General features: G+C 47.0%; 1 protein-coding gene across 8 annotated transcripts in view; it reads left to right on the top strand.

Annotated features, from left to right (window-relative positions):
* The window catches only part of Cacna1a (calcium voltage-gated channel subunit alpha1 A), a 306,123-nt gene that overhangs the window by 124,763 nt on the left and 168,046 nt on the right, over nt 1–13,314 (top strand). For all 8 annotated transcript variants that reach the window (XR_015447494.1, XM_004872432.3, XM_004872431.3 and 5 more), the window contains exon 5: nt 1,301–1,440. Coding sequence is in view for 7 of the 8 variants with exons in the window: in XM_004872432.3 (XP_004872489.2) it covers nt 1,301–1,440 (140 nt within the window). In the remaining variant the exon portion in view is untranslated. The remainder of the gene's footprint in view (nt 1–1,300; nt 1,441–13,314) is intronic.

The raw sequence follows: 13,314 nt of genomic DNA, 5'->3' as shown, positions 1-13,314 counted from the left end.
GTTTGAACCCAGGAATGCTCTATCATTGAGCTACATCCCTAGCTATTTTACTCTTTATTTTCCCAAATTTCCCAGCCTGGCCCCAAACTTGAGATCTTCCTTCCTCAGCCTCCTGAGTACAAGGATATCAGATGTACACCACCATATCTGGCTTGGATATTTTTTCCTTGCAGGAATCAAACCCAAGGCCTTGCACTTGTTAGGCAAATGCTCTGCCACTGAGCCCCACCCCCACCCTGTATAACCTTTCCAGAACCAGCAAAGCGTGGGGAAGAAGAGAGTGTCAGGCTCCCCTTGTTCCTAACACTCCGAATTATTGGTGGTCTTACCACTCTTTAAAAATTTTAATAGCTATCTATTAGATTAGTGTATTCCAAAAAATATAACCACCCTAGTGAACCTGTAATTTCAAGATTTTTTTGGTTTTTGCTTAAGATAAAGCTAAGTAAAAAGAACCTATTGAAAGAATTGTAGGCTAGTAGTAATACCAGTGGCATGATGATGTGGAGAAAAGAAGTCAGGGAGACAGAAATGCAAATGATTGAAGCAAAAGAGCCATTACAGTAACAGATGGGAAAGTCCACCAGGGCGTCCACGGAGCAGAGCTTAGACATTCATCTCAAGTAAGACGCACCATCAGCGGGGAGCCTGAGCCAGCAGGGAGGCTCTGCAGAGAGATTGGAGGTGGGGCTCTGGCCAATTACCAGCCAGTGCAGGAGTATTATTCCAATCCTTTGACAACCTGAACAACAGTGCGGGTGTGTACCTGCTGAGAACCAGCCATAGGGCTCAGCCTTGGGTGTGAGACCAGCACACAGCATCCATCTTCAAAACCTTTGAGTGCTGTGCTTTGACGCTCAAAACAAGCAATTTCTGGCAGGACTTACTACAGTTATAGCCATGTTTCACATCCATGCTGTTGAATAGCTTAGTCATTTGTGAGTGGCTGGTATGACTTCAGGACTGCATTTTTTATTTTATTACATTTAATATATGCATGGCCATTTAATGCCAAATTTGTGGTCATTTAGTGGCCAATGTATGGCCATTTTATGGCCAGGGCTGCCATATTGGATAACACAGCTCTACTTGGCTGAGTGATGGGTGAGATTGGCCCAGAAGGAAGAAGGAAGTTGTCTTCTAGAACCTTTTGCTTTTTTTCACAAAAACTTTTGGACAAGAAAACCCTGGTGGGGTGCTGAGGAGTGTTGAAGGATTGGAGAAAGAGAGGGAGAAGGGGTGGCTTCCTGGGTGTGCTGCCCTCTGCCCACCTAAGACTCCGACCTTCTCTTCCTTCCAGGACGACACAGAGCCGTACTTCATTGGAATTTTTTGCTTTGAAGCTGGGATTAAGATCATTGCTCTTGGGTTTGCCTTCCACAAAGGCTCTTACCTGAGGAACGGTTGGAACGTGATGGATTTTGTGGTGGTGCTAACAGGGTAAGTGGCAGCGCTATGTTCTTCAGATTTATCTCATCGGAGGAGGATGGGGCTTTGGAAGAGGCGTGATTCGTGTGGTTCAGGCTGGGCTCAGGCAGGCTGAGCCCCTGTGTTCCTCTTCCCCATGCTGTGTCTGTGTGCCTCCTTTCCTCTCCCACCTCCGGATCTCAGCACATGCTTTCAGTTACAATTGCAAGAATTATAATTGGCCGTTCCCAGAGTGCTTTCTTTGTATGTTTTCATTTAATCTTCACAATAACCCAATGCATAAGGAAATGCTCATATCCCCCTGTGACCACTGAGGATTCCGAAACAGGGACTTCTTGGTCCCAGATCACCCAACTAGTAAGTGGCAGAGTCAGAATTGAACCTGGGATTGTGTGATTCCAGGACTGAAGTTTCTGGCTGTCGTCCATACATGGGCCTCTTAGTTTGCTTGGAATTGTCTTGCCTTGATGTCAAAGTTGTGAATGTCGGGGATTTCCATGTACAAGAGATTGTGGTTTTGATTGTGAAGAAAAACTAGTCTAAATAAGGTCTTATTGCTGTCTCCAGAGAGTTGTTAAGATCTGAATACAGTGACTCCATAACTGACAGGTGAATGTGTATGTGTATTCTTTCCTTTAAGCAGTCTGTCTACGGTAATACTAGCTACTGTAACAAAAGATCCCAACCTAAGAAATGACCCAAACACAACAGTCTATTGCTCACTCATTGAAAGTCCCAGGTGGTCATCCTGTGTTGGCATGCTAGTCTCCTCTAATGACGGAGGGACCAGGCCTTGGCTCTGTCATGGCTATGCATTGTCAACCACAGGGTCCAAATGCTCTGTATTTGTCTGCATCAAACCACAAAGGAGAGACAGGCACAGAAGGGATATTGGAAAATCCTGTGGGGCTGGAAGGAGCCTGACCCAGCCTCTTCTGTTCATGTGCCAGCCGCCAGAACTGGGTCCCATGATCACACACCCCTGCAAGGGAAGCCGGGAGGGGTCACGTTGTGCTCAGAAGGAAAGAGAAGTGGGTTTGGCGAGTGTCCAGCTAGTCTCTGCAGGGACCCCAGAGACCTCTGTCAGAGCCTGGCGAGGATGTGATCATCTTGTACTGAGAGCTGGCTCCTTCCCTGTCTGCCCTCTGCCCTCCTCCGAGCTAACTCAGCCCGTCTTCTAAGACCTTTCCTCACTGTATGCCTGCCTCATTGCTGTTCTTACCCGAGCATGGCCGCCCCACCAGGGATGTCACTGATCGCAGCACTCACACTGGCCTGACTGGGGTCTCACAATTCAGATCTTGAGCACTGTTTTTGGTTTGTTTCTTTTTTCATTGTTATTACTTATTTATTTCATTAGCATAAGGGGAATTGGCACATCTACGTATCACATCCTGGTCCTTTTTGCTTCCCCTACCCCTCCTGGGCTTCCATCATCCCCAGACCCCCTTCCTACCTTCACGAAGTCTACCTCCCTGTTTCCCATCATCTAGCTTTGACTTTGGTGTTTAAATTATTTATACTTTTGGTTTTTCATTTAAGGGTACCTATGCAATATTTATCTTCTGTGTCTGATTTATTTCACGTAACATTATGTTCTCAAGGTGCATGCATTTTCCTACATATGACTCAAGTTCATCCTTCTTTATGGCTGAATAGTACTCCATTGTGTGTAAATACCACATTTTTCTTATGCATTCATCAGTTAATGGCCAAAGACTTTCTCAAGAGAACTCTGTCTGTTTCTGAGCAATACTGGCTCTCGGGGAAGAAGCTGTGCCAACCACTGTGTCTGTGGAGGTCTTCAGATGCACGTCATCTGTTGTGAGGACCCTGGCCTTGCCCTCATGGGCATCAGTGTTTACTGATGGACTTCTGTTGGTTGTGCCCAGTCATGTGGCTGGTTTCTGGGACATGTCATGATGTTGGTCACATTTATGTTGTTAGGCAACTCATCTGTGAAACAGCCCAGTGGCTGACTTTGTTATTTAAAATATGTAATAAAAATATTCAAGATAGACATGGTGGTGCACACTTATAACCCCAGCTACTTGGGAGGCTGAGGCAGGAGGATCGCTTGTTCAAGGTCAGCCTGGGCAACTTTGTAATTCAGCAAGACCCTGTCTCAAGACAGAAAACATGGGGATGTAGCTCAGTGCAGTGGTCTTGGCTTCAATCTCTAGTACCACAAAAGGAGAAAAAGAAATATATGGTAGTCTTTTTTCATGCTTAAAGTTTTTCAATAAATGTTTCTTCTACCACTTGCATTTTGTATGTCACATGAGATTCATCTGATTAATGAGACCAGTTCGCCTTCACCCATTTTCACTGCTGTACAGTGCTCTGCAGGGTGAATATTCCACTGTGTATTCATTTACCTGGCTTATTTCTGACTTTGGGCTTTTTCAATGCAGCTGCCTGCTCTTTCTCATGAGTGAGTTTTTGATAGGGCAAACTCCCAGGAGTGGGACTGCTGAGTCGTGGACCCCACACCCCCAGCCTCGCTAGATGTTGCCAAATTGCTTCACAAAGTGCCGGTGCCAAGACCTGCTTCCCAAGGGCTGAGCTTGCAGGTGGGGCCTGGCTTGACCTTGCTGGCTGGAAGAAGGCAGATCAAGCCCTGTTTGTTTTTTTAATAACATGGCTCTCGAGAGATGAAGGAAGTCCACAGATCGCTTAGCTTGCGGTGAGTGTCCTGTGGGCAGGCGCATGTGACCCAGGCCATCCTGTCACACAGATGTTTGTGTCTGCTCCAATTCTAGCCGGGTTGTCTTTTTGTAGTTTCTTGACATCCAGTCTCGAGAGGAGAAATGCTTCATCTGGGAGAGGTAGTCCTAGGACATGAGCCTGAGGCAGGACTCAGGAGCCCAAGGAAAAGGATGCAGGAATTGTTGGTGTGTCTATTTTCTGGTCTGTACTTTTCAATATGTTCACAGGAGATTCTGACCCTAAAACCGTGTCTGTCTTTCTCTTTTGCACTACTGGGGATTGAACCCAGGGCCTTCACACTGAGCTTCATCCCAAGTTCTTTTTTTATTTTTTATTTTGAGACAGAGTCTTACTAACTTGCCCAGACTGGGCTCAAATTTATGATCCTCCTGCCTCAGCCTCCCAGAGTGCTGGGATCACTATTATAATAAATTCTTTTCCTTTCTTTCTTTATGCATCCTGGATTCCCTTTTTTTTTTTTCTTATTTTTCTCACTCATATTTGTCTGGTAAGGAACCATTCTTCCTTATTGCCTGGCAGTTCTGTCTCCTTAAATCAGGCACTGAACTCAAATTTCAGTGCTGCAAACCCCAAGAGGCTCCCTAGTTGCCTTCTCTAAGAAATAGTATGGAGCTGGGCATACTCAGTATGACCGTAGTATGGATTGGTGCATGCTTGGAATTCCAGCCTTCTTCAAGGCTGAGGCAGGAGTATAACAGTTTTGAACCCAGCATGGGTTATAGGGTAGGACTAGAAAGGGGAACTGAAAAAGCCTTGCAAGCCTAGATTTCTGCTCAAAATGATGGAGAAATACAGTTAACACTAGTTCTGCATTCCAGTGGGCGGGGAGGATGCAAGTGTGTTTAATTTGACATTGAGACAAGAGATGACTTTAATGAGTACTTTTGATTAACTCATTGTTTTTTAACACTCCTAAGCAAACCACAGCATTAAAACATTATTCATTTTTCATGGGGTACCAGGGGTTTTTGCTTTCTTCTTGTGTAAAGTTCGGTGGAAAAGATCTTACCCCTGGATTTTTCTTGCTTGCTCTTTGTGGCTCAAAGCTTCAGCAGAAGACTAACTTTGTGATTTTATCAAATCCATTTAAAGTGTATTTCCATTGAATGAAGTTCTGGTGGTTAAACTAAAAATGTATAAAAGGAAGATTTCAGAAGCTTGGCTCTGTTTCTGAGATGATGGAGTCCTTTACTGTAATGCTCAGACATGCATAGGTAGATATGACTGGATGGATAGATGGATGAGTGGGTGGGTGGATGTATGAGTGGGTGGATGGATGGATGGATGGATAGGATAGAGAAGGGAATACATGGATAATAGATAGAAAAGAGTTGGATAAACAAGGGACAGATGGATAGATAATGGTAGATTGTAGATATGTAGATATGATGGATGGATAGATAAATAGACGAGATATAGAGAGGAGTACATAGATGGTAGATAAATATGTGAAATGGATACACAAGTGATTGATAGATTGATTATATGTCTATATATATAAGAGATCTTTAAGAGATCAAACACTACAATTGTGCATGTTAAAAAAATAAATTGTGGAGCCACACATGGTGGCACATACCTATAATCCCAGCACTCAGGAAGCTGAGGCAGGAGGATTGCCATGAGTTCAAGGTCAGCCTGAGCTACATAGTGAGACCCTGTCTCAAACAAACAAACAAAAAAGAGTGAGAGATTGTGAAGTTTACGAGATTGGGGATGAAGACAGTTGTTTTTGTATTGGTGGGCTTAATACTGTACCTGGCATTTAGTAGGTACTCAGGAAAATACACAGTTGTGAAGCTGGAAAGTAATGATACTTCTGCTAATCAGAAAGCTCTGGAATATTCTGGAAAATTCACTAGGTGCTTAAGGAGAAAAGGTCCATTGAGAGGGACATCAGATAGTCCAGGAGTCGATAGCAGATAAGTCAGACAACTCACAGAACAGGTGAGCTCTGGGTCTATGCCAAATCCGACATTCTGTAGCTCTGAAAATGAAGGTTGTTTTCTGTCATGTGCTGTGCATTTCCCGGACATAGGGCAGTTTGGTTGAAGATCAGAAACAAGGGAAAGATTCAGATACTCAGGAACCAGCAGGGCAGGGTACTAGATTTGGTCTCATTGCATCCTTGACTTTTAGGCTTGACTGGACTCTGGCAGGTCCAAAAGAGAACTAAGACACAGAGAGCTTAGGAATGTGCCCACACCGAGATGCGGGTTACTGGGGATCTGCCGATACAGGATGGTATCTTCATGGCAAGGGGTGTGAGCCCCAGGTTTGAAACGGGCAACAGGAATGGTGTGAATGATTATGCTCAGCCTTTGGGTCTTGCCCCATCCCAGCTTCCTCTTCCTTTCTCCTTCCCTATGTGCCCAGCCTGTGGCCTCTCTCCAGAGAAAAGAGAATGGATCCTCAAAGAGCATTGCTACTTCCTCTCTTTTTTTATTATATCATTGAGGAACCAGGACCTGGGAATAGGACCACAGAACTGGACCAGAATCCTATTGAACCAAGGCACAGCCACACCTCACCCTCCCTCTTTCCTTCCCCCGCCCCAGCCTCCCTGAGATGCCTGCACATAACAACAGCATCCTCAAACCAACAATAAAACACAGCCTGCATCTCATGCACAACGCCACGTGACAGTTTTTCTAGATGTCAGCTGTGTTTCAGTTTAATGTCCTCCTGACATCTCTCTCCCCCAGGGGATCCATCACCCTTGGTACCCATAGGATTCCCCACTGTGGCCTGAGTGGTTTTGATCATCCTCTGCATGAGTGGTTATCACAGAGCATGCATCAATCTTCCTAAAGTTTGCAGCACTTCGATGTCATTGGCTTTGCCGAGCCATGCTTCATCTGGAACCACCTCAGGCCCTAGCAGCGGGAGCTTGTTTCTCCCAGCTTCAAACAGCAGAAATGGTGGCAGCTGTAATAGTGATCCTGGCTGCCGTGATGGTTACTGTCATCATTTATTGAGCCATTATGGTGTGCCAGGCACTACATGAACCGTGTTGTGTGCATTATCATGTTTCAACTTTACCAGCCTTTGCACAGATAAATCTCAAGCTCAGAGAAGTTAAGCTACTTATTAGTAAAGGCGTCCCACAGCTAGTAAACAGTGCATCAGATCTTAACCACCTGGCTAGAAACCACTTGGTGCTGCAGAACCCTGGGCCCGGGTTAAGTTCACACCCAGAGCTCTATTCAGCCCTGTAACCATCTGAACTTAATCTCTCTTATTAACAACAGTGGCAACACTGATAAACTCACAGGGCATTACACTGTGCTCTACCCATGTATGTATGCTCAGTTAACTGCACAGCCACCAAGTGAGGTCCTGCTATCACTCCCATTTGAGGTCACATCTCTCGCCTGTGGTCACCCACCCAATAACTGCTGGATGCGGACTTGAATTCAGGTAGATGTGGGTCTGGAATCCATTTTCTTTTGTCCTACATGATTTCCCCAAAGTCAAGTTTGCCAGGGAAACATCTCAAGAGTTTGAGCAGGATTTTCTGGGGAGGAAAGTCATGGAGAGCTTTTGCTTCCATCCCTCACTCTGGGAAGGACAAATGGACAAAGAGATTCGGCAGAGATGGTAGGCCGGGTACCCCAGCAGCTCAGACCTGGACTTCAGGGTGTTGGGAAGCAACGGCCTTGATACTTACAACCTGAGGAGCCTCAGTAGCTGAGGAGCCAGTGTATGAAGACCCTGGCTTCCCACTGCTCAGCAAGGGACCTGGGAAGTATGTTATGCACATTGCCGAACCCTCAACTACCACGAGAACCCGTTCACTAGCACACTCTTCCTCCATCCTTTCTTTCCTACTTCCTTGCTTGTGGCTTTTTGGCTGTCCTCCCAGATGAACCGAGTACACTCAAGTCCTGGGTTGGGATCTGCTCTTATTGGGCCCTAAACTAACCGCAGAGCTGAGCGGGCACCTAGTGGGTTACAGCTTCAGCACCCTGGACAGCTCCCGCATCTCCTGGTGTTGAAGGCCCTCTTCCCTCCCTCCCTCCTGCTCTTCCTCAGACTGGACGTCCAGATAGCCAGGTGACCTTGCTCCATACTGAGCTTACTTGGCCTTGCTCCGTACTGAGCTTCCCTATGGGGCTACTGAACAACTCTGCTGTCCATCTTTCTGCAGGTTTAGGGGCCAGTGGAGATCTTGTCCTGTTGAATTCAGGCTGTGACAAATGCCAGACTGCCTACCCTGGGGAGCCTGGCCACTGCCTGCACAGTTTGTAGGGTGGATCACCAAGGCAGAGAAAATATCAATGGAACCAGAAGCAAGCAGGTGCCTCGGACTTGGACAGAGGCTGCCGAGCCGGGGACACTGCACTTTGATTGATGAGGGACATGAAATGGTACCAGGAGAGATGACATTGTGACAGAGGTTGTGGAAGGTGGGCAGCCTCTGCTGTCTCTGGGGAGGGTCTGATTCTGGCCCAGAGGTGAAAGGCCATCACCGGGCGGGGGGGCTGTGTATTAAGGGGTGAAACTGAGATTCAGAGGCATCCAGGGGAAGAAAAGCTCCTCTTTTCTTGATTTCTGTGGAACTTCCCACCTTGCTGGTGGTCTCATCCAATTTTGAGGCATTAAACACCCTCATCTGGGAAGGTTTCCCATGCTGGTGTCCCTGGCGGAGACCTCTGTGGACATCTTCACTTAGGACAGATTCCCAGACATTATGCATAGACTGTCCAAAGTATGCCATCCCGAGACCCTCCTGATACTGCCCCTCCCTGTCTTTTTGGGGGGGCAGTACTGGAGATTGAACCCAGGGCTTTGCACTGAGCCACATCCCCAGCCTTTTTTTATTTTGAGATAGGGTCTTGCTAAGTCATTAAGTTGCCCAGGCTGGGCTCAAATATGTGATCTTCCTGCTTCAGCCTCCCAGAATGCTTGGATGATAGGCGTATGCCACCAGACCCAACCTGCCTGCCATTCTGTGTCAGCGGATGATGCCTTGGTCCTTCCAGGGGCTCAGGTCAAAACCTCACTGTGCCCTTTCTTCCCCACCCCATGGCTAACCCACCTTCAAACCCTACAGGCTCCATCTTCAACCTATGTAGGGGTCTCACTGTTTCTCCACTTCCACTGCCACTCCCTGGCTGAGCTGTCCTCACTCCTGGCTGCATTGATACAGTGGCCTCTGCCTGGGCCTCTCACCTCCCACATGACCTGTTACTAGCGTAGGCAGCAGCACGTGCCTTAGGTCAAGTCACTTCCTCACTCACATCCTCCTGTGGTTCTGCTAAAGCCCTCACTGTGGCCCACGAGGACCTGAACCATCTGCTGCCCCCTGCCGTCCTCTCCACCCACCAGGCCCCTTGCTCCATCAGGAGCTCAGGCAAGTTTCCACTCTCAGGCCTTTTTACTGCCTGCCTGGTGCCCTTCTTCCTCAGCTGCTTGGTCCATCTCTGCATTTCTGGGACCTTCCACCAACAGCCCCTTATCTCCCATGGCCACAATCTCACCACTTCCTGTCCTCTTCCTTCACTTTTGATTCTTTCCTAGGCACACACTACTCCCTGACAATATAGCCATTTCACTGATTCGTCTTCTATTTGGCCATCTGCTCCACGAGGTCAGACGTGAGAGGTTTGATTTCTTCTTCCCTCCTTTGTGTCTCCAGAGCCTCAAATAGCATCTGGCACACAGTAGATGCTCAAGAAATGGTTTTGGCCAAGAGAATAGATCTGTGCCAAGCCATGGTTGACCAACTTTCGGGGACATTTCTCTGTAAATACACAGACCTGTGGGCACAGAAGCCCTGGCCGGGTGGGCACAGGAGTCAGCGGGTGCAGGTCAGCTGGAGGGCAGTCGGGAAGGCTGGCTTGATCCACTGCATGTGCTGTGGCTGGCATGCCTGACCGTGGCTGTGGTCCTAACCTAGGTAGTGTGTGTGTGTGTGTGTGTGTGTGTGTGTGTGTGTGTGTGACTGCTCTGAGTAGACTGAAACTCCTTTGGAACCTGGTCTGTTGGCTGCTTTGCATTAATAAGGTGACAAGGATGTGAACCGGTTTGTGCCGAAGGTAAGAGGGGCATGTCTGAGCGGGGCATGTCACAGCAGGCTTGCTGTGTTTGGTTGTGCAGGTTGCACACTGAACCAGGCAGCTAGTGTTTTCTCAGTGTGTAAAACCTCATCTGTGTGTAAACTTCAACCATGGGTAAAATTCTTTTGGAGATATCGTAGGCTAAAAACTATTAAATATTAGCCAGCCATGATAGTGCATGCCTATAATCCTAGCTATGCAGGTGTCTGAAGCAAGAGGATCGCAAGTTCAAGGCCAGCCTGGGCAATTTAGCAAGACCCCCATCTCAAAATTTAAAGGGGTCAGGAGAGGGGACTGGAGGTATAGTTTAGGAGTAGAGTGCTTGCAGAGCCTGTGTGAGACCCTGAGTTGAATTCCCAGTACTGAAGGGAAATAATAAAAAAGTACCAAGTACTTTATGCCCTGTACCTTCAACCCTAGGAAGCTTTGATTTTAGCAGGCAACTTGCCATTGTCTTGAATGTTTTGATTGATTTGTATGAAGGCCATGAATTGTGTTGTTCTCATTGGTTTTTTCTTTTTGGCGCGGGGGAGGAGTTGTGGTACCAGGGATCAAACTCAGGACCTTGCACTTACCAGGCAGGCATGGTGCCACTGAGCTACATCCCCAGCCTGTTGTTCTCACTGTTCATGGGCACATTTAGAGGCCAAGAACTAAATTTTAAGATAAAAAATTCTTCTGTTTGACCCAGATATTCCCCTTTTAGATATCTTCCTGAAAGAGATGAAGACATCATGCTACAGTGCTATATACATACCCATGTTTATAGCAGCACAGCTCATAATAGCTTAGTCTTGGAAGCAGCATCTATGTCCATCAACGGACAAATGGATTAAGAAAATGTGGTATTTACACACCGTGGAGTACTACTGTGCCATAAAGAAGGATAAACTTGAGTCAAGTGTAGGAAAATGGATGCACCTTGCGATGTATCTTGTGTTCAGTGAAATAAATCAGACACACAAGCTTAAATATCTCATGGTTTCTCTCATATGAGAAATCCTGAGTATAAATAATTTAAAGAGCAAAATAAGGATAGATGAGAGGAAATAGGAAAGGATAAAGGGACCTGGGGAAGAAAGGGGATGGAGGACGGGGGAGGAAGTGGAAAGGATGGAGCAGTGACATTTATCAGCACCAACTCCCATAACGAATGTGATTATTACGCATGGCAAACATGCATTCATAAACATTTTCAATTGCCACTTTGCTTTGCAGCCTGGCTGCAACCGTGCTGATGGCTCGGGGGCAAGGGCAGGCAGTGCACACAGAGCTCAGACCCGGGCCCTGGAGTTAGAACAGGCTCAAAACCCAGCACCACTGTTCTGAGCTGTGTGACCTGGGGCTGTCACCAAGGCTCCCTGAATCCTGCTTCCTCCCCCTCAAGACAGGACTAATCCCACTCCCTACTTTGTAGGGTTATTTTAAAGGTTATCTGGATTATACCCGGCACATGTCCAGTTAGTTTACATATCCGGTTAGTTTATGTATCTATTTGTTGTTTTGCAGTACTGAGGGTCAAACCCAGGGCCGTTACACTGAACTACATCCCATCCCTATCCCCTTTTTATTTATTTATTTGTTGTTTTTTGAGACAGAATGTCGCTAGTTGCTCAAGCTGGGTTTGAACTCTGGATCCTCCTGCCTCAGCCTCCCAGAGTTCTAGGATGATAGGCATGCACCACCACCATGCCTAGTGTTGTGTTGCTTTTATGGATAGTGTATTTAGCAGTGGATGGTCAGAAAAGAGGAGAGGAGCTAATGCTTTGGTCTTCTGCTTCCTTATCTATGAAATGGGAGTCATAATGGTATCCACTTCAGAAAGCTTGGGTTCAGTCAGATAACACAATGAGCCGCTTAGACAGGAGCTGGCACAGTACAAGGGCTCCATGGTGTTAGCTATTGTGAGACTAATAACTGCACTTATAATGATGATAATAATTACTGCTACTTCTCCAGGCCTGGTTCCATAGACCAGTTAGTGAACTATAGAGAATATTTCTTATTGTTAGTTGGGTACCCCAAATTCCAAACTGCCCTTCTCCACCCCACTCCACCCACCTTTTTTCCCTTTGTGAGCTAAGGTCTTACCCTGTTCTCCAGGCTGGCCTTGAACTCCTGGGCTGAAGGGATCCTCTTGCCTTAGCTTCCCTAGTAGGTGAGCCACCATGTCTGGCTAGTATGTAACTCAACCAGTCACGTACTGCCCTATCTTTGAAGCTGAAAATGGATTTTGTGACTCAGCCGTGAGCCTACCACAGTGGGCTCAGTCTGTCCACATTGTTTCTACCCAGTTTCCAAGCCTTCTCTTCTGGCCTCCTACTGATTCTCTGCTTTTCCTACAAACCTCTTTGATGTCTAAAACAGCCAGTCCTTTTCTGGCCATTGCAACCAAGAAACCAGATTGATCCTGAGACAAAGATCAGAGGCAAGTGGCTTATGCAGAGACACCAGAAATGTAGGGAGGGGAGCAGAGGGGTAGGAAGTCGTCTCAGTACATTTACTGTTACTATAATAAAATGCTTGGAGCTGAGTAACTTATAAAGAAAAGAAGTTTGCTTGGACTCACTGTACCAGAGGTTCAAGGCCAGGCAGCTGTGCATCTCATAACAGCTCAGAGTTCCTAGCTGTTTAGGGTGTCCCAAGGCAAGAGACAGGGAGGGGGTGCCTGTGTTCATCTGTTTTCTCAGTCCCCATCTCTCACTACAGAGGTGCCACCCTGGTGACCTTATCCAGTCCTAGTCATTCTTCAAAGGCCCAAGCCCTATGAGCGTCCCCTTGGAGTTAGCCTGCTGGGTGTGAAGGACCTGAGGTCAAGGATCACTCTGGGCTGGGAGCTTCTGGCTCCTCTCACTTGCCCTGCGTTGGGGCTGAGCATGCTTCTGAGCCGAGTGTCTTAGACATTGGGAATAAGCAACACAAGACACAAGCACAAGACAGATGGTGGCTGCCTCACTCACTTTGTGTGTCTAATACTGCCGTGACTTAGGCTGGGTGTAGCTCAGTGGTGAGCACTTACCTAGCAGGCAGGAGGCCTGAGGCTCCTTCCCCAGCACCACAAAACAAGTCTGCTGTAACTTATCACTCAGCTCTC

This window comes from Heterocephalus glaber, unplaced genomic scaffold, assembly GCF_053883595.1.
Source record: "Heterocephalus glaber isolate CG9 unplaced genomic scaffold, H.glaber_assembly_v1.0 deba00001760, whole genome shotgun sequence".
NCBI lineage: Eukaryota > Metazoa > Chordata > Mammalia > Rodentia > Bathyergidae > Heterocephalus > Heterocephalus glaber.
Note: the sequence above shows the minus strand (reverse complement) of the source record. Positions and strands in the feature narration are given on the sequence as shown.